Genomic DNA, 21,898 nt, shown 5'->3' on the forward strand with positions numbered 1-21,898 from the left:
GCAGTGTTGATTTAAGTGCATATCCATTTTCCCCCAGCTCAAACCCCTTTCTCTCTAGGCTGTTGGCTGCTTGGATTCTCCCTTAGCTGATGCTCACCCTCTAAGTATAATTGCAATACAAAGTAGTTTCAGAATAGCATGCAATAGTGGCTAATTATTTGGAACAATTATACATAACAAAGACAGAGCCACGCAGCAAGAGGGCTTAATTGTCTGGCCAAGCATGAAATAGCACAGGATTATCACTAAAAGGGGGAGGGGAGGGAAAGGAGCAGAATTACCCCACAGAATAGCCAAGAATCTAGGCTGTTTGGGAAGGCAAAGTTTACTGAAGAACTTGAAAATTCCTCTTTGAAGCATCTTCTGAAATGCCAGAGAAGACATGAAAAGGATAATGACCCAGAATATGGGCTTAACACACAAATCCCTGCACTGACAGACTCCAGGCCTACAGATGCTTAAGCACATGCTTAAATTTTAAGCACATGAATAGTCCCCTTTGACGGCTCACGTGCTTAGAGTTAAGCCCAGGCATAAGTGTTTGTAGGATCGGAGCCCAGATTTTTATTACAACTAGACTCCTCTCAGCAATGACAGGAAATAGAAGACCTATAAAGAATACAAGTTTCTAGCAGAGAAACCTGAAGCTCTTCACTCTGTACAAACAGCAAGAGCCTGCAAGACAGAGCACCTTACAGGACTGCAAGGACACCCTTGCCTTTGCTCCCTGTGGAGGAACAGAGAGAATACCTCTTGCCCAGGTTGTGAGGAGCAGCTTGGATGATTTGCCAGTGTGGTCTCCTTAACACGGGTTAGGAGTCAGTCCTGAGGGCCTGCAGGTGTGCAGAAGTAGGCAAGGCAGGTGCAAAATAGAAATGGGATCTCCTTTCAACGTTAAAAGGCCACACAGACAGTACTGGGGACCAACCTTGCTTAGGAGCACCAGAGAGCAGCTTCTAGGGAGCTGCTGAAGTAGTGGGGGAAAAAAGTGGGAATAATCTTTGTTTAAAAAAAGAAAAAAGTGAAGAAAGTAAAAAAATAACTGGCAGAACATGAGCAAACTCAAACAATAGTAGCTCCTCTCCAAATGTTCTCTTTGTAAGCGTGCACCCATTTTTTCTGCAGACTGTTTCTCTCCTGTGAGACTTTCCCTGCTCTTCTCCATTCCCTCATATCTTTTGCTAATTGGCAAATATGGGTGAGCAGTGAGCGGCTATGCTGGAGAGGATTTTTTCTGCTTCTCAAACTGGTGAGTTTTTTAGAGTTGGTTATTTCTCCTTCCCCATTTGTCTGTGTGAGAAAAGTATCTGTTTGTGGTTGAGCTCTGCCAGGTGTTTGGTGGCATCAAGAGCTCCAGGTACATCTTTGATGAAGCTATCTATTTTGGTGGCAGTTGCATCCTTATAGATCTTCTGCTGGAAAGTGCTTCCGAGCGCTTGTGCCTTCTTTGTATCTCTCCCTCCCGTGTCTTTTGCCAGTGGAGCTGTAGGTAGTTGTGTCTGCAGGGATCTCCAAACTCCCTGCAGCTCCCTGGAGGCAGGCAGGAACATTAAATTTCATCAGATGGACTCTGTAAAATCCAGAGTCCTTCTTATAAGGTACCTCAAGTAATTGTGTCTCCCCAGCCAAATGATGCGACTTTTGAAAATGTTGCTCACGTTCTTTCCTTTAACGATTTTTTCCTTACCCCCTTCAGACTCTACCTTCCAATTCCAATAAACAATTCCCAGCTCCTGAAGCCTCTGAGAGCTCCTTATGGCAATTATGGAGAGCTGCTATCCTGAAAGGGGGTGGGGGAGTTTTTGGCTTAGGGTAACACATCTGAGTTTTTCTGAGTTTTCTTTTCTTTTGTTTCTTTTTTTTTCTCCCCCCCCCCCCAAGGCTTCCCATTTTTACAAGAGCACTACCCACCGGGTAGTAGCTCTTGTCCCTGTGCTTGGATCTGGGCTGCTGGCCTTCAAATATTTTTTAGGGCTTCAGGGACTTGTTTTTATTAGCGGGACAAGAACCTTGTGCTGGTGACTGCGGCCATGCTGTTACCTGTCAGAGTGGTAGAAGGTGGAAAAGGGAGAAATATGGGATGTGGGGGCTGGGAGCATCAGTGGATGGACTGACTGCAGGGGGTGCACAGTCTATGGCTGCCCCCATGTGCTCCAGATCCCAGACCTACAGGGGCCTGAAGGTTTGGGTGAGGGGGTGATCTCAGCTCTGCTCCTTTCCCCAGCTTCCAGAGAATGATAGCAGCTGCATATGAGAGCAGACCCAGCCCGCTCCATGTCCAGCCTGGGAAGTTAGTGGTGAAGGAGATTTTTCTCCTCTAAGGAGATTTTTCCTTATAGAAAATGGGTGAATATGTGGATCTCCCTCACAGGAGGACAGAGCTCCACTCACATCTCTGGGCCAGCCCTAGGAAAGGTACCCCAGCCCCTTTTGAGCTGTACGTAGTGTGCAGAGCTGCTCTCTCCACGGAGGATCTGTGTCCTGCAAGGTGGGAGCTGCTGGTCTGGGAGATGGCCCTGCTGCTGCCTCTGTTACTTTGGCTGGGTCTTCCCCTAAGGCTCAGGCATCGGCACCTATAGGGTTTGGGACAGCTGCTAGCAGCCACTGGAGGGCATTAAGTGATATATACAGCCTTCACACCTTTCTTAAAGGCAGACACAGTCAAAAGCACGTGATACAGAGGGATCTGCATTGTCTTCTCCTCGTTCACATCACAACGCCCATGCTGGGAGTCACAGCAGCTGTTTCCAGCAGTGGCTATGTAGGGAGACAGGCGGGAGCACAACCAGCGAGGGCTGCGATGGCCCAAGAGCGCTTGCAGCCACCAGGGCTTGGGGCTTCCCGAGCCAGTGTGACGTCTCGGTGCATCGCCAGCCAGCCACGGCGGGCCTGCACTGCAGCCCTGAGTGGCAGGGTATGGGTGGAGGGTTTGCTCTGAAGCCAGAGGTTAATTATTCTTTATTGGATAATTTTCAGCTGCCAGTCCTGGTAATAAAGGGGATTTCCTCTAGATGGCATGCTTATCTCTGAGCTGGGAGGGAAGGCCCTGCCAGCCTGCTGCTGAGAAGCACAACCCAGCGTGTGTGAGGGTGCACAGGGAGGGGGGAAGGCTGCTGGGCTTAGCCTGAGGATGTATTTGGAGCTGGGAATAGGAAGCAGTAGTGAATTCATCAACCTGTGCATCTCCCCAGCTGGAGCATTGTAAGCACCCAATTCCCCTGAGGGACCCTAGGGACGTGTTTTCATGGGAGCGGATTACTTATCCCGACGCCTTATTACACAGTTTTAACACTTAGCATCTACAATATGCAAAAGCCAGGCAAATAATAATAAAAAAGGCATTTCAAAATAAGCGTTGATGGGATCTGCCTAGCTGGGTAATGAGTATCTGTCCTGTGGAAATCAGGTCCTTCCAAGTAAGGTAAAGCCCTTGTGAAAATTCAGCAAATCTTGGTGTCGTTTCTTCCATGTGAGCAGCTCAGCTTCCTGTTAATAGCAAGATTGAGATGAGACTCACTTGCAGAAAGTGAAAGAGGAGAGTGAGTGAGTGTGTGTGTGTGTGTGTGTGTCTGTCTGTCTGTCTTCAACACCCCCAGAGTGGCAGGATTAATGTTAGTCTGTGCGCTGACAGGCTTTCCCTCTCTGGTCCTCTATGCAACTTGGGGCAGCTGTTTCTTCCAGCAGCTAATAGAAAGAAGCAGGGAAAGTTCATCCTGGTCTAGAGCTGCTGGGGCTGTTTCTTGCATGTCCCTTTACCCTGCTGTGCACTGCAGAGCACTCATTTTATAAAAATGGAGAATTGTCCCTTGCAGCCACGCTGACACTGATGCTGCCATGAACTCAGCCTGGGATGCGCTAAGGTTGCGTGTTCTGTGAGTGCAAAGCAGGGATTAGCTCTGGGTCCTGGATCCAAAGGAAGGATCTGCCAGGGGGTGGAAGTGCCTATGCCAGTTTGTGGCATAAAGTAATGGATGAATCCTTGCTTCCGCCTGTGTGCTGGAGGATACTGGAGCTGCGGAAACTCAGCCCCAAACTATAACACAGTATTTCCTGGTTTGATGTTTTTGTTATTTGACCCAGATGAAATCCTGGTAATCTCTTGTCCACGTGCCTGCCCATCCCCTTTTCTGCCTGGCTGTCCTTCGTTGGCTGTGGCTGATGCCAGGATGAGGCACGGCTGTCCCAGTAGGGCCTAGTGCCAACCCTGAAGGCTCCTCCCATGGTGCTGAGCTAGGGGACCTCATGTCTTTGAGATTTCAGAGAGCTGCTTTGCGCTCCAGGAAAAAATAGGAATTATTAAAACCCCGACAACAGAGTCAAAGGACCAGATCTAGCAGTGAGATCCTGACTGTGCCCTCTCAGACAGTTGATCGGACTGGTGTGAGTGACTTAATCTTACTGGGGCTTCCAGAAGTGTCTCAGTTGAGCTGCATTCTCTGGATCTGGGGCAGGGTTTGAGCCAGAGCTCCCCAGACATTGAAACAGGGCCCTGGAGAACTGCTTGCAGGGTGCTGTACAGAGTTAGCCAAAAAGTCGAGGCAGTGGATGATTTACTAGTCTCTGTGAAGTCATTGCTTTACAAAAGTTTTTAAGACAAAGCTCAAAGTGGTCATTTCACTGTGTCAGAGGAAGGCCAAAGTCAACCATGAGGTATTTGAGGCCCCACCAAGTGTTTTTCTAGGGTGCCTGGGAGAAGGGGGTCTTGGCGAAGTGTTGGGCATGCTCAGCTACAAGGGACAGGGGTGAAGGTGTTTGGCTCTGCTCCTCTGCATGGCCTTGGGTAAGACATTTACCTCCCCCCCTCCATCCTGACTTTGGGTAGCAACCCTTTCTTCTCTGTTTATTCAGTTTCTTCCCAGCATGGGAAAATTCCCATGCAGTATTAGCATTACAGCCTCTAGCTGACTGAAGTTTAATATTATTTGAGGTCAACAGGCCAAATATATCTACAAACCTGTTTGGGAGGCAGATCTGCAGATATCAGCATGTATGTGCAGGGATGATCTTTACAGGGTTGCAGCAAATTCACTCCAAACTGTCCCCCATCTGGGGACTGCTCAGTACTTCCATGCTCAAAGAACCCTATCCCCAGCCATTTATTAGATGCAGTAAAAAAATGAAACATTCAAATGCTTTTTTTTTCCCTCCCAACCAAACCAAGTTTTAGTAATTTTCCATATTCTCTGTAATTTCCTTCTTTGAAGGATTTCTCTCCATATTGCTCCTGGCCCCCAAGTCAGGGGTCCTCAGCTGGTGTTTATGGCTGAAGTGGACCTTTGCGAACTCAGTGCATCAGGTGGACACTCGGATTGCTTAATTCCTGGCTGCAGCAAACTCAGCAGCAGAAATGTTCTGGGCACATGTTCAGCGCGATCAAATGCGAACATGAAAAACCTGGCCTTGAAAAACCTCATCACAACTTTCTACATCTTTGTGAATCTGGGGCACCCACTGTTGGAAAATCTGATTCCCTCCCACATAGATCCTCTCCCCCTCCCCAAAATTTTCATCCCTTTTATTTTCAAGGGATTTGGGGAAGAATGAAGTGATTTAGCAGACTTGTTTTCACAGGGATATTTTTCCTTGTGTGGTAGGCACAGTTACCAGGCTGTTCTGCACACGTTGCCGTGTGCCAGAACATAATTGGCTTCCACATGCATAGGCCTTTGGCTAATGTGTTTTTTATGGCAACCAGGAGGGCTGGATTTGGTGAGTCTCAAAAGTGCACCTGGTGCTTTATGGTTTGAAATCACTGCGTTCCTCTGAGTCATGTAAGTGTGTGTGTATCCATCTCTTTTCATATCAGATTGCCGAGAAACAGTACAAAAAGCTTATACCAAGCCAAGGTTAATCAGCTGAGCATTAAGCTTCATATGAGCTTGCTTGGTGGGCTTCAAGTCCATGTGGAATGGGATCAGTTATGAATGGAGAGCACGAGGCAAAGTTTTTGAACTCTGAAACCAAAACCAAGCTCCTAAACTTGGATCACAGCACCTAAATAAGTAAGGGGGGAGGGGGGGAAGAGGGCAGAAGAGCAGGAAAGATAAGGAGATTTGCTCTCCAGAGGTTCATGGGAATTGTTGAAAATCTGAGAAAAGTTTCTCTTGAAATCCAGGCCTTTTTTTGGAGTGAATTTTGGGACACCCATTTGAAGACATGAGTCGAGCAAAACAGAAGTGTCCAATATCCAAGCATTGCGGGAATGGATATAGACACTTGGCTCCAATGGCCTCCAAATGGAAAATTTTACCCATATTGAAGCATGTGGCACCCACCATCCCCACTTATCTCCCTGCACCGGGAGCTCCTGCTGAGCAGGCTGCAGACTGAGGTAGATCTTTGCAAGCTGGGAGCTGGGCAATACGGGGCTGAGAAAAAGGTTGAACTGCAGGGAGCACTAAAGGTCTGAGCCTTGGATATGGAAAGGAGAGAAATAATATCAAAGGAAATCACATAAGTGGAAAAAGAGCCCCCTGGGGCAGCCCAGGCAGCAGCAGGTCTGTCTTGTTCATGTTTTCAGAGAAGTTAGAGGTCAGCCAAGCTTGATAACGAGGTAATACAGAAAAATCCATCGCCGAGCCTTGGGGGACTTGTAGATGCGGTTCTCATCAGAATAAACGAATTTAGATGCTGCTCGGCAGAGGAAGCATGAACGGTTATACATTGCAAAGCCAACAGATCATCTGCAGGGACCTGGGAGCAAGGTCGGCTGAGCCGGAGCTAAACCAGCCCGCGCTCGGCAGCGCCCGGAGCTGCCGCCCGGCCCGGCCCGGCCCGGCCCGGAGAGCCCCAGATGGGGAAACCTCGCGTGGGGAGGGGTCCCGCTGCCAGAGGGATCCGCAATGCAATAAGCCCTGACCCAACACGCCTCGACCCAACGCTATGTTAAGGCAGGCGGGAGAAACGGTAAAAGTCAATTTAAAGGGAGAGAGGGGAGGAGAGGGAAAAAAAAAAAAAAAAGCCAAGCCGATCGTTGATGGCCACTTTTTTTTTGCACCGCTGAGACTTTTTTGATAGTCTTCCCGCCCCGCTAGCTCTCAGCCACAGGTGCTTTTGATAGCAAAATTTAACGTCAAATATAAAGCAGAAACGAATTAAAACGGGAGATGGGAAGGGGGGCTGTCTGGAATGAAATATATCGGACAGAAGAACAGGAAAAATTAAAAACCTGCCTAGGGAAAATGCTTCCCTCCCGCCCTTTTGCAGCTGGGAACAGTGGGAAGATGACAAGACAGTCTTTCAGATAGATCGATATGGTTTCTGTTTCAATGGAGGGCATCATTTCTTCCCCCAGCGTACAAAGCCTTAATTAAAAATAACCCTTCAAATCGTGTGTATGTGTGTGTGTATATATATATGTTTAAGGTCCGGGAGTACAGCCGTGAACATGTGTGTATGTGTATATTCGTGTCTGCGATCCGTCCATCTGTTTTATTTCAGCCCAGGGTTTCCCTTTTCTAAATCATTTCAGGCCGGTTGTACTTTAGGTACTTTTTCTCGTTTTGATTTGTTTCTGCAGCCCATCTTGCGTGACAAAACCGAAGCTAATATCGACTCGACTAACAGAAGCCGCTCGCAGATGTCGAGACAGGGAGCCTTTCACTATCGTTTCCTTTCGGGCCGATCCCGACCTTAAAGGCGACGATATTTTGCCTTTAAACGCGCGGGGAGTCGGGGCTGCTCGGGACGCGCTGTTTCTAGAGCCGCAGCGGCTGGGGATGCGCGTTGCTGGAGGGGGAGGCAGAGGCAGGAGCGGGGCAGGGACCCCCGGGGGGTGCCCGGCTCGCCCCGCCGCCCCCGGGCAGGCGCTGCGCTGCCGGCGCGCCGCTCGCCCGCGATCCTGCGGAAACCCGGCGCTTTGCTTCCCTCCGCCCTCCCTGCCCGAGCGGGTAAAGACACAACGCGCTGCTCCCGGCAGTTCCTTTCTGCCATGAAATACACAAAGTGGAAATTCAATCGCCCGTTGTGTGTGTGGTCGAAATCTCTGGCAGCTGCTTCGGAATTTTTTATGACACTTTCGTTTATGTAGGGGAGGCATAACTATTATTTTACTTAATAAAAGTGGAAATCGGCTTGGATTTTTTTCCCTCCCCTCTCCTCCTCGCTCTCTTCCATTTGTTCTTCCCATTGCCTTTTCAAGGATCTCATTAACGGGGGGGTTAAACAAAGTGGGTAGGAAAGATGTAGCGTCTCCAAAGCGTTTCGCTGTTTTAGTTGAGAGAGAATGAATATACATTATATATACATACGAGAGAGAGATATATGCGTATATGTTCCAAACGCGCGTTATGAGGATTAAAGGAGTATAAAAGTGAAAGAACTCAGATAAGTTCCCCCAGCCCTAACATGGACATACACCCGCAGGCAGATTCCCCATTTTCGTGAGAAATACTTAGGACAAGTATTCATCTGTTTCTCCCCCGTTAAGAGAAATCCTCCCCGATCGCAGCGCTGTCAAACAAGGAGGAGGATGCGACCGAGTTAGCGCAGAGGAGCTGGCTGTTTAATATCTGTTTAAACTTGAAAAGTCCAGGCAAAACGCCTGGCGTGCAGTTCTACTCTTTATTCGGGATCTCCCTAATTGTGGCGAGCCCTGTGTACCAAGTCGTTAGGATTTGAATAATTGTGATCGGTATTTGGAAGCGGGGCAGTGCAGCTGTTTGGCCCGGCTCCCCGGTATTAGTGCTGGAGATTTTATCACCAAATGCTCGCACCTGTTAACAGCAGCGACTTGCAATTCATCACTGCAGATTCTCACACTGCTGAATGGGGCCTGGGGTTGGGATCCCCCCCCCCCGCCCCGAATTCCGAGGGTGGAAATTCCAGTTGTTTGCTATTAAAAAGGAAAAGGAGGAGGGAATTTTCCCCCTTCCCCTCACAGCTTCCACCTTCAGCGACCTTCCCTTACCTGGGCGAAGCGAAGCGAGCCCCCCTTCCCTGCTCCCCCCACACCGCTGGATGGGCAGAGGCCGCTGGGGGGACCCGAGCTCGCCAACCTCCCGCTTTCTCCCACCAGCGAGCTGGTTTGGGGGACATGAACGGGGCAGGGAAGGTGGCCGGGTCGGGTTTTCCTTTTGGAACTGGGGAGCTGCGTTTAGACCGAGGCGGGAGGTCGGACTCCTCCTTACGAGCACGATCGCGTTGCTCGTTTGCAAACGCTTCTGCCGGCGAAGGACCAGCCCGAGCCGCCGCCGTGCTCGCACCCACATGACACGCACGTACACCTCCCCTCGGGCAAGCATGTGGTACCCGAAAGACCTCTCTAACCTACTCTTTCCTCCATCCCCTTCCTTCCCAGGCATCGTCTCCTCAGGGAGGGAGAGACGCCCGCGAAAGCAGCAAAGCTTCATTTTTGCAGAGCCGCTAACGTAAAAAAACCGTGCGAGCGTGGCTCGGCCGGGTTTGCAGCAGACAGGGACAACAGGCTGCGAGAGAGACTCCCAAGGCGAGGGGCGTGCGGCTCTGGCAGTGCCCGTGTCCCCAGCCCCACACCGGCGTGGCCGCATCGGTCTCGCCCCGGGAAGGGGCTGCCGGGGCTCCGTCGCCGACGGGGCATTTCTGCGGCTGCGGGGCCGCGGGACGCGTCTCTGCGCCCCGGGAATCCTCCCCCCCGGGCTGCAGCCCCGAGGAAAGGGGGGCGCCGTCAGCCGAGCCAGAGGCTCCCGAGGGGCCCGAGGGGGGACGGAGGGTGCGCTGCCAGCGGCCGCCGAGACGCTAAGCTTCGGCATAAGCGTTGGTAGGAAAAGAAGCAAAGGCGAAATTTCCCGCGGCACTGGCCGGGCCGATGAGCTGTTGCTTTCAGGACCTTACACTCCGGGGATGGACGAGATCCCCCTGCCCGGGCTCCCGGAGAGTGCCTGGGCCGGCGGGACGCTACGGGGATGGGCCACCCCGCGCAGCGGTACCCGGGATGGGGAGCGGTGCTCGGAGGCCGCCCAGCCCCTGGGGCAGAGCTTTCGCTTTGGCTGATTTTTAAAGCGGGGAGAGATTTCTCTGTACGTTGGTTCCTCGCTTTCCGCCCGGCACCTGTCGGGCAGCAGCATCCCTTCCCCGGGGGCGTGAGTGTGGGAGCCCTCGGGAGAAGCAGGTTTCCAAGCAGGGTGCTCCGGCCTCGGTGACGTGCCGGTGACGTGCCGGTGACGTGAGGACGCGTGGAGAAGGGGAGCGGGGATCCCCAAATTCACACGCCCCCCCGTCGGGCGGCCCGTGAGAGCCCAGCTCGGGGAAGAAAGGAGCCGCGCCGCATCCCCAGCTCCCGGCCAGGCTGCTGCAGGGCGGACAGCTCAGCCCCAAGCCCCGGGCTGGGCGTCCCTCGCGGGGAGGTGGGGGCCCTCAGCCGCCCCCGTCCTGCCCTGCAGCCCAGGCGGCGGGGAGTGAGGGGGCGGCAGACTCTCTCCGCGGGGCCGAGTTCGCAGGCGGCCCTGACAGCTCCTGCCCCGCGGGTTGTCTTAGAGGGGAGGCCAGGAGGGCTGGGAGCCTTTATCCAGAGCCGATCCCCCTGCCGGGCCCTGCCGTGCAGCGGGCCCGGGGCCGGCTCCGTCCAGCCGTAGCCGGGAGCATCCCGGCGAGGACCGAGGCCCCGGGGGCGCAGGCAGCGCCTTTCCTCGAAAGCATCCCCGCCGCCTCCGCAGGCGGGCCGGGGCGGGAGGCTGCGCCCCGCACGCCGCCGCGGTGACCGGCACCCTGCAGGCGGGAGCCGCGCTCGCGGGGAGCCGAGCCCGGAGCCCCGGGCCGCGCCGCGCCGGGCAGCCCCTCGCTGCGCCCCGCTCGAGCTGCGCCCGGGGCGGCGGGGCGACACGTGATGCCGGGGCTGCGGTATAAAGGCCTGGGGAGCGCTCGCAGGAGGCGCAGAGTGGGAGCGTTTCCACCGGGTCCCAGCTCGGGGAGGGGTGGGGAGGGGGGAGCCGCCTTCCCAACTTCTGCCCTCCCCCCTCCCTCTTCCCCACGCCCCTCCCACCCCCCCCAGCCCTGCCAAGGAGTCGCCGCACCCCCCACTTTTATTTTTTTTATGATCGTTATTATTATTATTTATTATTACGGCTTCCAAGCTCCCTGCCCAGCCCCCGGGCGTCCCGTCCCTCCTCCTCCTCCTCCTCCTCCGCCCCGCGCCCCCCGCCGCCCCTCCCTGCGCAGCCACCACCCCGCAGCCCGGCCGCGGCCCCGCCAGCAGCGGCGAGGAGAGCGGGGCGCGGAGCGGCGGCGCCGGGGCGCCGAGTCCCAGCGGCGGCCGCAGCCCTCCGGCGCGGCCCCGGGACCATCCCGGGCGCCGCCGCTAGGTGGGGGGGGAGCCCGGCCCCGGCCGCCCCGGCCGCACAACAATGACTTTGGGCAGCAGCGGCGGCGGCGGCTGCGGGATCATGTCCGAGCGCTCCCCGGAGGAAGAGCCGCTCTCCGAGGTGGAGGACGCGGATATCGACGTGGTGGGCCCGCCCCAGGATGGGGGCAAGTACAGCGAGGACGAGGACGAGGACGACGACGACGACGACGACGACGACGAGGAGGACGGCGGCGATCCGCTGGGGCTCGCCCTGCCGCGGAGCGGGGCCGCCCAGGCGCGCATGGGGGGGTCCCCGGAGCGGCTCTCCCCCGCCGGCGGCTCGGAGCCGGCCTGCGCCCGCGGCGCCGCGCCCGGGGACAAGGCGGCGGCGGGCGGCGGCGGCGGCGGCGGCGGCGGGAAGAACCCGCTGGTGAAGCCGCCCTACTCCTACATCGCCCTCATCACCATGGCCATCCTGCAGAGCCCCAAGAAGCGGCTGACGCTGAGCGAGATCTGCGAGTTCATCAGCGGGCGCTTCCCCTACTACCGGGAGAAGTTCCCCGCCTGGCAGAACAGCATCCGCCACAACCTCTCCCTCAACGACTGCTTCGTCAAGATCCCCCGGGAGCCCGGCAACCCCGGCAAGGGCAACTACTGGACGCTGGACCCCGAGTCCGCCGACATGTTCGACAACGGGAGCTTCCTGCGCCGGAGGAAGCGCTTCAAGCGGCAGCAGCAGCTGCACCCGCCGCACCCCGAGCTGCTGCTGCGCGCCGGGGCCGCCGACCCGGCCGCCTTCCTGCCCGGCTTCGCCTACGGACCCTACGGCTACAACTACGGCCTCCAGCTCCAGGGCTACCACCACCACCACCACCACCACCCCGGCGGCGGCGGCGCCGCGGGCGCCTTCCCCTTCCAGGCTCCGCACTGCCCGTTACCGGCTCCGCCGCCTCCCGCCGCCTCGGTCTTCTCCGCCGCCTCGGGGCTGCCCTCCTTCCTGGGCGGCGAGCTGAACTGCAGGAAGTCCTTCTACCACCCCCAGCTGAGCCCCACCGCCCTGCCCGCCGCCCTCCTCCAGACCCTGAAGCCGGACCCCACGCCCGGCGGCGGCGGCGGCGGCGGCGGCGGCAGCGGCAACCCCCCCCGGCCCTCCTTTTCCATAGACAACATCATCGGGGGGGCCGTGCCCCCGCCGCCCAGCACCCACCCCAGCGCCGCGCCCGCCGCGCCCTTCCCCGCCGGCCAGGCTGCGCCGCCGGCGCCGGTGCTGGCCGTGCTCAGCCCCGCGCTGGCCCCGCCGCACACCCCGGGCAGCCTGGCGCACGAGCCGCTCCTGCAGCCCGCCCAGAACTTTGCCAGTAAAATCACAAACCTTAGCAGCTGTCATTTTTAAAGTGTGCGGGGGGGGGGGGGGGGAGAGAAGGGGGGGGGAGAGGCTCAAACCAAACGGTCCCTTCCCAGCTCTCCCCGCTCCTCCAAAATCGTCTTCTCCCCTTTCCTCTCCCCGTTCTCCCCCCTTCCCCCCAAACCTCCTCCTGTTGTGTTAAGGTAGGAAATATTTCCTCTTTTTTTTTTTTTTTAACTTTATTTCTGTGGCATCCAGATCTGTTTGTGTCTCTTTGCTCGGAAAAATCGGGAGGGAGGGAGGGGGGAAAGAATAACAATATTTCATCCCACAAGCGCCAAAGCATATTTATAAAGTGGCCGTAATATAAGATGGGACCTGGGCGAGCTGGTTTAACACACGGCGTCTTGCAGGGGTTGTTAAGAAAGAAATGGTCCTACGATCCGAAATATTTTCTTTGAGAGCGGCGCATATTCCGCGGGTGTCCCGCAAATTGGCTCGGAAACTCGCGAGGGGAGTTTCAAATGTTGTTTCAAATGATCGAAACGAACCCATATTCGTTCCTTCAAATCTCTCTCCCAAGCGGTTTTGCCATGTGTGTCTGTCTCTCCCCTTCTCTCAAAGAAAATGTTTTAATGGCTCGATCTTATTTTTAGTTTCTTTGAAGCTTTGGGTTTGGTTTTAAAAGGCACTGTTTAGGGTTTCTTTATTTTTAAGAAGAAAAAAGTCGGTGAAACTCAGGACTGTGGTTTATTTTTTTTTCAATGAGACACTCAAATGCACGTTTAAAAAAAAAATCTGATACGTCAGGAAGTTTGGAGAATTCCCGTACTGGTTTTTTTGATCCCCGTTTTCCCACCCTTTCCATGCGTGGGTTTTTGGTGTATTGGTAATTATTTGTATATAGATTATTCGGGAGCTAATGAGCGGAGTCCAGTTAACTCTTCACTGGTTGTGCATCCGTCATATCTATTTTATTGAGCGAATCTGTGAATAATTTGATGTGGAAAAGGCAACAGAATTTTGTCCACCGTTGGTGTAAATTAATAAATGTTTGTGACCTGGTTAAAAAAAAATAACAATCCCAATCGTTCTTTGCTATGTCCTTTGTCACGCTGGGAGCCGAGAGCCCTGCTCGGGCCTCGGGGAAGCGAGTGGCTCCAACCCTCGGATTTGCGAAATTCAGCAAGTCGCGGAGTTTCACTTCCTAAAACCGCCCGGGCTCCGGGTCCGGCGGAGCTCGGCCCCGCCGAGGGCAGCGCGCTGCGAGCGGCGGCGCCCGGGGCCGCCCCTCGCCTCCGGCCGCTTCTCCTCCCGGTGCAGGACGGAAAATTGGCGATGCCTCCGCCGTCCCCTTCCCCGGCCGTGAGGGGGGTCCCCGCTTTGGGTTCCCTCTCGACGGTCGGCAAGGGAAAGGACCTCCCGGCTTTTTTCTGTTTTCTTTTTTTTTTTTTTGGTGGTGTTTCTTTTTTTTTGTTGTTGTTGTTTTTTGTTCCCCCCTTCCCCGAAAACTCTGCCTGTTTCCATGTCGTTGCCGGGGGAGGTGGGGGCCTGGAGAAAGGTTATCCCTTCTCTCCCCGCTCCGCGGCCCTTTATTTTGTTTGGAAAAGTTGACACATGAGAAAATAAGTTGGAGGATTCCCCCCCCCCCCCGCACACACTTCCCCCTTGGGCCTGCAGCATTTGAATGACCAAATGAAACTTGATCTCCGCCTAAATTTTGCAACAACTTACAAAGTAAATAAACATCTTTAAGCGCTCCCTTCTCCTCCAAATCCGCCCCCCCCATTTATTTACAGGGACCAAACGTGGCTATTTTGTTTGTTTGTTGAAAGGGACCCTGATCTCAAGAAGCGAGGTCTTTCTGCCAATCCAGTAAGCGAGTTGAAGGGGCAGGAGGGGAAGGAGAAATAGAAATACTGAAAAATAAGAGACAGGGAGAGAGGGACCGAGCTGGTCCCTCGGCGAGTGTTTCATTGTGCGCAGGGGCGGCGGGGCCCGCCGGGGCGAGGGCAGGCGCCGGGCAGTGTGAGCTGGGAGGGGATCTGCGTTTCTTTTCTCTTTTTTCCCCCCTTTTTTTCTGTCCCCCTGTCTGTGCCACCTCGAACCTCCGCGCAGTTTGTTGATGTTGTTCCTGAACGTGCCGCCTCCCCGCAGCGAGCGGTCTCACATCTCTGCTTCACACACATTTGCTTTTGAAAAGCGATCTTCGTGTCCGGCACTTGGTTGTCTCCCTTTCATGTCCAGCTCCTACAAAAGGGGCTACAAGACTCGACATGGGAGAAAAGAGGAGGCCAATGAATCTATTTTCCAGATTGCCAAGCACATGGTTGGAAATTGAAGGGGCTTTTGTAGCATTTCCCCTTCCTCCCTCCCTCCCGGCTCCTTTTCTTTTGCTGTGTGCAAATTGTTCAATTGCTCTGGCAGGGGTGTTCCTGACAAGCTCATTACTAGAAGGTGCCAGACCCCTCCTCTCCCTCTCCCCCGAAGTCTTTGATGAAGTTAAAATGCGCTGATAGCTGCTCTCGGCTATCTTTGTTCAGCCTTCTTTAATAACCGAGCCTGCTTTGAGGAGACGGGATCCGAAGGAAGAAAGCGATGTGCACTGAGGCTGGGTGGTTGTTGTGTGTCTAGAGGGGGGGCGGGTTATTTTAATATAAAGTAGCGATTTTTTTTGGCTTTGTTTGTTTGCTAAGTGCGTGCGGGAGAAAAAAAAAATGAGCCAAGAGTGCGAGAATCGGACAAGAAATAGCTGGCGGTGCCCGTGGGCTTGACACAGTGCGTCTCGCCCGGGCAGCCCTCCCCGAGCCGCTGGGTGCAGCGGCTGCTCTGCGGTGGGGGGGGTCCTCCAAGTTGGTGGTCTCGTGTTTTGGAGGAGGGGGATTTTCTCTGCAGGGGACCGGTGTTTCCCCAGAGAGACTCTCTCCCCCACATGTGAGGGGGGCTCGGTGGTTTCTGGGGCCGGGACAGCTTCCCCCGGCTCGCTTCTCCGTGTCTTGCCTTGCGGTCACTGCGGGCTGGTGAGCCGCCGTCGCCGGCCGGGGTTGCAGCTGAGCTAACTTCGGAGCGGGGTTATTTTTTTCCCTTTAGCTGGGAGCCGTAGCAAGCCCCGTAAGAAATACCGTGTGTGTGTGTGTGTGCCGGGCAGGCTGCTGGGTGCCGGGACCGCCGGCCGAGGAGGGCCTGTGGCGACCTGCCAGCGACAGCTCGCGGCAGCGCCGCCGCTTTGGGGCAAAAGACTCCCGAGCAGGACAAGGACAGGCGCTAGTTTTAGAGGGTATTTTTTCCACTCCTTCTCCCTAAATTTCTTCTAAGCACGAGCTCTCTCCATGTCCTCCTTCCCCCTCCGTGCCCGAAACTCACGCCGTTTGCAAATATCTGCGTTGCTTGGGGAGCCGGCGGGGGCCGGGGCTGAGAATCGGCTCTTCCCCGGGCTCCGGGGAAAGGCCCTGGAAAACGGCTCTCTCCGACCCCCCCCCGGAGCCGAGGGGGCGATGGGGAGAGCCCGGGATAGCTCCTCTCGGGCCGGGAACTCGTCGCCGGGCTCGGCGAGGAGGTTAATGCGAAGTATTGCCTCGGTGAGGCAGGACGGATAATGGCTTCTAATTACGGGGCTGGCTGGCTCCGCGGCTCCGATCTTCACGGGACATTATTTTTAAGCGTTCAGCGAGGATCATTTTTCACGCCTCGCTGGCTAAAGGAGGGTTTTATTTATTTATTGGGGGAGGCGTGGAGGACACCAGCAATAACTGATCACTGAAAGGAAAATAATTAGCTGCTGGAGTCCCCGCTTTGGAGTCCCTGGCCAAAAAGGCGACCTGGCATTTCCTTTCCCTCTTCCCCGTAGGACCGCAGGCGAATTCGCCTGTTCTCTGCCGTTGCTTTTCGTGGTTGTTTGGCAGTGCAAACCCTGCGTAAAGCCGAGCCGGGGGCGGCCCTGCACCCGCCGCAGGGCCCGATCCTCGGTCGCAGGTTTGAGATTTTCCCTTCTCCCTTTCGCGCCGGGGTTTCTCTCCGTGGCTGTTTCCGAGGTGCTGGGGGGAGTCTGGGTTTCACTCTCTTGCCTGCCTTGCTCATGCATCTGTGGAACTGATTTTTTTTTAAATTTGTTTCCTCCTACTCCTCCTTTCTCTGTGTCAGCTGAAGGGTTTGCAGCAAAACCGCGATGCTCTGTGCAGGTTTATTCGGCGGCAATTTTCCGTGTGTGAGCAGACCAGGGAGAAGTCAGGGCTAGGCAGAAAACGATCACCCGGAGACGGTTTTCTGTATTTCCTGGGGCAGGATAAAACGATCCTGCCCAGGAATATCTCCGTCGGGACGGCAGTGGAGGGCAATTTGTTTCTGTCCTTTCGCTTAACTAAACCCGTGCTAAGCAAAGCGGAACTCCCGAGGAAGGCAGCCGTCGCCCTTCTGCTCCGACCCGCCGGTGTGGGGGCTCGGGGCCGCCGGCCCGGCCCGGATCCCACTGCACGGTCCGCTCGGCCCTTCCCTCCAGTCTCCTCCCCTGGCAGGTTCTGGTTTCCATTACTGCCGATTTGGGGAATTAGGAAAGGTCAAGATCTTATTCCCTTCGCCAGTAGCTTTTTGATTTTCTCTTTCTAGTTCATCGGAGTCCTGATCAAAAATAAATCAGCCTGGATTATAGAAATCACCTTTCAACAACAAGAGCATCTTTTCCAGTTATCTCAGCTCTTCCTCCAGGCCTTGGCCTGGCCAATTCCCTGTAACTGCAGAGAAACTCCCGTTTTCACGGTGGATTTAAGATTTAATAATAACGCCCAGTCTCCGCGTGCCCCAGTGCCCTCATCTGAAAACACTTTCCCGCCTTGTAACTTTGGAAAATAACTGTCCACCAGTGTCTTCTTTCCCTCCCGGTCTCCCTTTCGTGTCTCTCCTCTCGCAGGTCTGAAAGCAGAGAAACGAAGTTTTTGAAAAATCCGTTTTCCAAAAGAGGGAGGGCTGGGGGGGGGGGGGAGCTGTCGCAGCCGAATCGGCCGCAGGAAAATTGTCCTGGAAATTAAGTCCTTGCTTTTGAAATACTCCTCGAAATATTTGCGGTAGGTTGAATCCCGTTGCCATTTCCCTTCCGTATCTCTGTCGGGCTAGGACAGGGCTGCGGGGGCAGCGGGCTGCCGCGCCGGGTGGCGCGGAAGTGTCCCCGGAGGGATCTGGCAGGGGACCCGCGCCCCGGGCTGGCGGGAGCCGCAGCCGGACCGGTGCCCGCGCTTTCATTTCGATGTCTAACGCCTCACGCTCCTCTCTCTATTCTTTCCTTCTCTCTTTCTTTCTTTCTTTCTTTCTTTCTTTCTTTCTTTCTTTCTTTCTTTCTCTTTTATTCTTTCTCTTTCTCTCTCTTTCTTTTTTCTTTCCTTTACTCTTTCTCTCTCTTTCGCTCTCTTCCTCTCTTTCTCTCTCTCCCCCTCTTTCTCTTTTTTCCCCCTTCTCTCTTCATTTCTTTCTCCCTTTATTTATCTCTTCTCTCTCTTCTTCTCTTACTCTCTTCTTTCCTTCTCACTCTCCCTCTCGCTCTCTTTCTGGCTCTCTAGTCTCACCCGCTTAATTTCGGGTTCGTCCAGGGCCAGTTTACCGCTCTCTTCATGAGGTTTTCAGCTCTGCCCGCCCCCCGACGGGCCCCGGGATCGCTCCCGCGGCTGGGCAGCCGCTGGGCAACCCTGGGCCCGGGTTGCTGGCCCGGCCGCAGCGGGGGTGTCTGCCCTCCTTTGAACCGTTCACACGGAGAGGGACCGGCCGGGGCGCCCGGTGCGGCTGCCGCGGGCCGGCGCGGGCGCTCGGAGCGGCCGCCACCGGCCCCGCTGCCCCAGCGCGGCCGAGGGCGCCCGGGCGGCTGGTGGGGGGGGCCGCAGGCAGAGGGTGGGGGGCAGGTCACGGCGGGCTCCCCAGGAGCCCAGCGCCCTTGCCCGGGGTTGCCGGCTCCCCCTCGGGCATATGTGCCCTCCTTGGCCAAAGCAGCTTTTGCCCTCGGGCCAAATGGGGGGAAAGCAGCCCCGTAAAACCCAAATGCTGGCTCTTCCTCCCCAAAACGAGAGGATCGATTTTGGTCCCGCCAGACCTCTCCTGCACCCCGGCGGGGGCCTGCTGCGACCGGCAGCCGGGGTGTCCGCTCTCCCCCGCACTTCCGCGGCTCCCGGCCTCGGGTTTTCCTTACGGCAGCTCTTCCAAACACTCCGCGTTGGCAGAGCTCCCCGGCCGCCGGCACTTGCCGCGTTCCCCGGGCGCGGGGGGGCACCGGCGGCTTCACGTCGGGGCCCAAAGCAGGGTCCCCTACCCGGGCCCCAGGGAGCAGAGCCCCTTGCCCGGCTCGGGTCGCTGGCCGTTCCGGCTCTCCTCTCCATTTCACCAGCTCGTTCGCTCGTTTACCGGGGGAGGGGGGACGGCGGCGCCCCGGCGGAGCCCCCGGGCCGGATGCGGTGTCCGGCCGTGCCGCGGGGCTGCCGGGGCCCGGGGCCTCGTCCCTACACACGGCGGCTGCAAGCCGTGCTCGGCCCCGCTCCTGCGGGACCGGCGGGGACCGGGGGGTGCGGGCTCTGCTCCGGGCCGTCGGGCGGGTTGAGACCTGCAGCCGCCTTCTTCCTCCCTAGGGGCCCCTTTCCCGACTCCTCGGGCACCTTTTTACATTTCATTATTAAATAAAATGCACCTTGGTGCCCCAAGCCGATCGCAGCAACAGGTGACGCTGCGATCTGGGACTGGCAAACAACACTCCCGGGAGCGCTTGATCTCGCGTTTCCAACTCTTCCTCCTTGTTTAAATGCAAATGCCAATGGCTCCTATTAATTCTACTCGGATGGTCCCGCGGGGCAGGGCCGGTGATGCGCCGCTCGGCGCGATGCCCGCCGCCGCCCGGGATCGGCTCCCGGCCGGGGCAGAGTCGGGGCCAGCCCGGGTCCCCCCAGCCCCGGCGCCGCGCAGCCCGGAGCCCGGCTCCGCCGTCCTTGCCCAGCGCCATCCTGCGCGGTGCCTCGCTTTCCGGCTGCCCCGGGTTTGTCCGGGCTGCTGGGGTCCCGTCCCGTTGGGATCCAGATAAATACATATATATATAATATATGCTTGTATGTATGTATATGTATGTACATGTATGTATATGCATACACACACACACATTTATGTATATATAATAGCAAATACTAAACGTTCATCTTCTCCGTGTGCCAAGGCAAGTCTCGTAAAACGTAATGAAAATCTGCAAGGGAGATTTTCTCCCCGTGAAAGGCCAGATGGAGCCGAAAACGGGTGTAATGAGTTTGTGTGTCAGTTCCTACAGGGGAGGTCGCGTATCGGTGCATGGGGATTTTTCTAATTACTCCAGCGCCAGTTTTTCTCTCCCTTCCCCGATCCCTTCTAGATAATGAGGGTCGGTCTCCGAGTCAGAGGGTGGCGGGAGAAGTGCTTTTCGGGAGAGTCGTTGTCCTTTTCGATCAGATTTCGATTTTCCGGCTATAACTTGCGTTTTAACTGAAGTTATATTCCTCATTCGTTGTGAACGGGGAATCGAAACGGATTAAAACAACACGGTCGATCTCTTTTATTCCCGCAAAATTCCCAGAAATTCCTCATTTTCCTGCAGACGGAGGCGAGCGGAGAGTCCTCGCAAACTTTATTTAACTTGAATTAACCCCCCACTTCCCCCCGAAAATCACTTATCAGTCGTGAGAGGCTTGCTCTGGGTCCCACGGAAACACCGTGGGATTTTTTTTTCCTGGACGAAATTACCTGGGGACAGAAGGGCTCGGACTCCCGGGGGAGGCTATACCCGGCTCCTCGCATCCTTCCCGGGAAACCGGTGCCTGTTTCATGCGGATCTTAGAAAACGACTGGCCTTTTTCGATCTCGTTTCAGTGCGGGGAGCCGGGGAGGCTGCTGGGTTTTCCAGGCACGGCCCGTCCGCAGCCCCCCGCCCCCGGGCGGGCCGGGTCCCCCTCCGTGCGTGCGGGTCCTGCGGGGTCACGCGGCGCTGCCGAAACGCAGGCAGCTCCGCACGGCTCCGCGCCAGCCTCCCCCGGTGTCCCTTCCTCCTTCCCGGCCCCTGCGCGGGTCGGCCGGGGCCGGGGCCGCGGGGTGCCCGCTCCGGGGCCGGCCGGGGGCTCGGCGGCGGCGGCTGCTCAGCCGGGCAGCGCCGCTGCCGCCCCCTCCCCGCCGCTGCCCCATCCTGCCCTACGGCGCGGCGGGGGGGGGGGGGGGAAATTCCCATTTCGCCCTCCCCGTCGCCCCAGATCAGGCCCTGAACAGGAGCGAGGGGCAAATCCCCCGGCGTGGGAAACCCGACACACACCATCCGCGGTTTGGTGATGTGAACTGCGTTCTCGGGCACCTACAGCTGAACACACGGGGAGGGGACAGTCGGGCAGCTTTGGGGAGAGACCCCCCCCAGAAGTGCCGGGGCAGAGGGGACGGGGGGACGGGGCCCACCCGGCGCCGTCTCTCTAAATTCACACAAAGTAGGTGGGGAAGGAAAAACTTCCCCATCTGCGGATGAGGCCAAAAATTTCAGGGTGCAGCCATAAGGGCCCCCCTCGCCTCGGACTGGCGAAACCCTCTCCGCTTTTCCTTGGACGCCCCGGCAGGTCCCTGCCTGGCTGTCTGGCAAAGGCGGAATGGAGATGTTGACTATTTCGCTAGGGTAAAGCTGGCTTCCACCTCGCAGCCTCGCTTGGTGTAGGAGTGTGTGTGAAGCATTTCCTCCTCGCTACATCTGTTGTGAATCTGCGGCGTTCCTGTGAGCTCTTCTGCCTTTTCCCAGGACAGAAACGTTGCCGCAAAAAAGAGACAACAAAAGGAGCGGGCAGGGCTGGGGGCCGAGAGCCGGGGCCGCCCCGCCGCAGCCCGCGGCTGCTGCGGGCGAGGGCGCGCTTGGAGCCGGCCCGGCGTGCAGCGCCGAGCACCTAGGGCCGGATCGGGGGGGGGGCAGCGGTGGCCCTCGAATTTCTTCCCTAGACTAAAGGCGAGCGAGATCTCCCAGGGAGGCTTTCTTGGGGTGATGGCTCTCAAACTCAGCTCCGCACGGCTGGAAACTCGAGGTTTTACTGGGGTTGTTTTGAAAATGCCTTTTCCTCTTTTTCTCTATTTTTTTCTTTCTGTTCCTTTTTTCGGTTTAATCGCTTCTCTTGCAAAACCCGAATCTGCTGTCACCTAACGCGGATCCCGGCACTGAAATCCACGTCTCCTCTGTGACTTACTACCCAAATCCCAGTCCCATGACCTTTCTCCCCCTCCGCCCCCCCCGAGTCCCCCCACCCTTGGTCATGTGGGACACGAGTAAATTTATCCACCCTGGTGGA

General features: G+C 56.4%; 1 protein-coding gene across 1 annotated transcript; it reads left to right on the forward strand.

Annotated features, from left to right (window-relative positions):
• The first annotated feature begins 11,318 nt into the window (after window positions 1-11,318).
• Window positions 11,319-12,650, forward strand: FOXD2 (forkhead box D2). Its single transcript, XM_067300486.1, is given in 3 exon segments — window positions 11,319-12,111; window positions 12,114-12,157; window positions 12,159-12,650. Coding segments are annotated over 3 exon segments (1,329 nt in total).
• Window positions 12,651-21,898: the final 9,248 nt, after the last annotated feature.

Source organism: Apteryx mantelli, chromosome 8, assembly GCF_036417845.1.
Source record: "Apteryx mantelli isolate bAptMan1 chromosome 8, bAptMan1.hap1, whole genome shotgun sequence".
NCBI classification, from domain to species: domain Eukaryota; kingdom Metazoa; phylum Chordata; class Aves; order Apterygiformes; family Apterygidae; genus Apteryx; species Apteryx mantelli.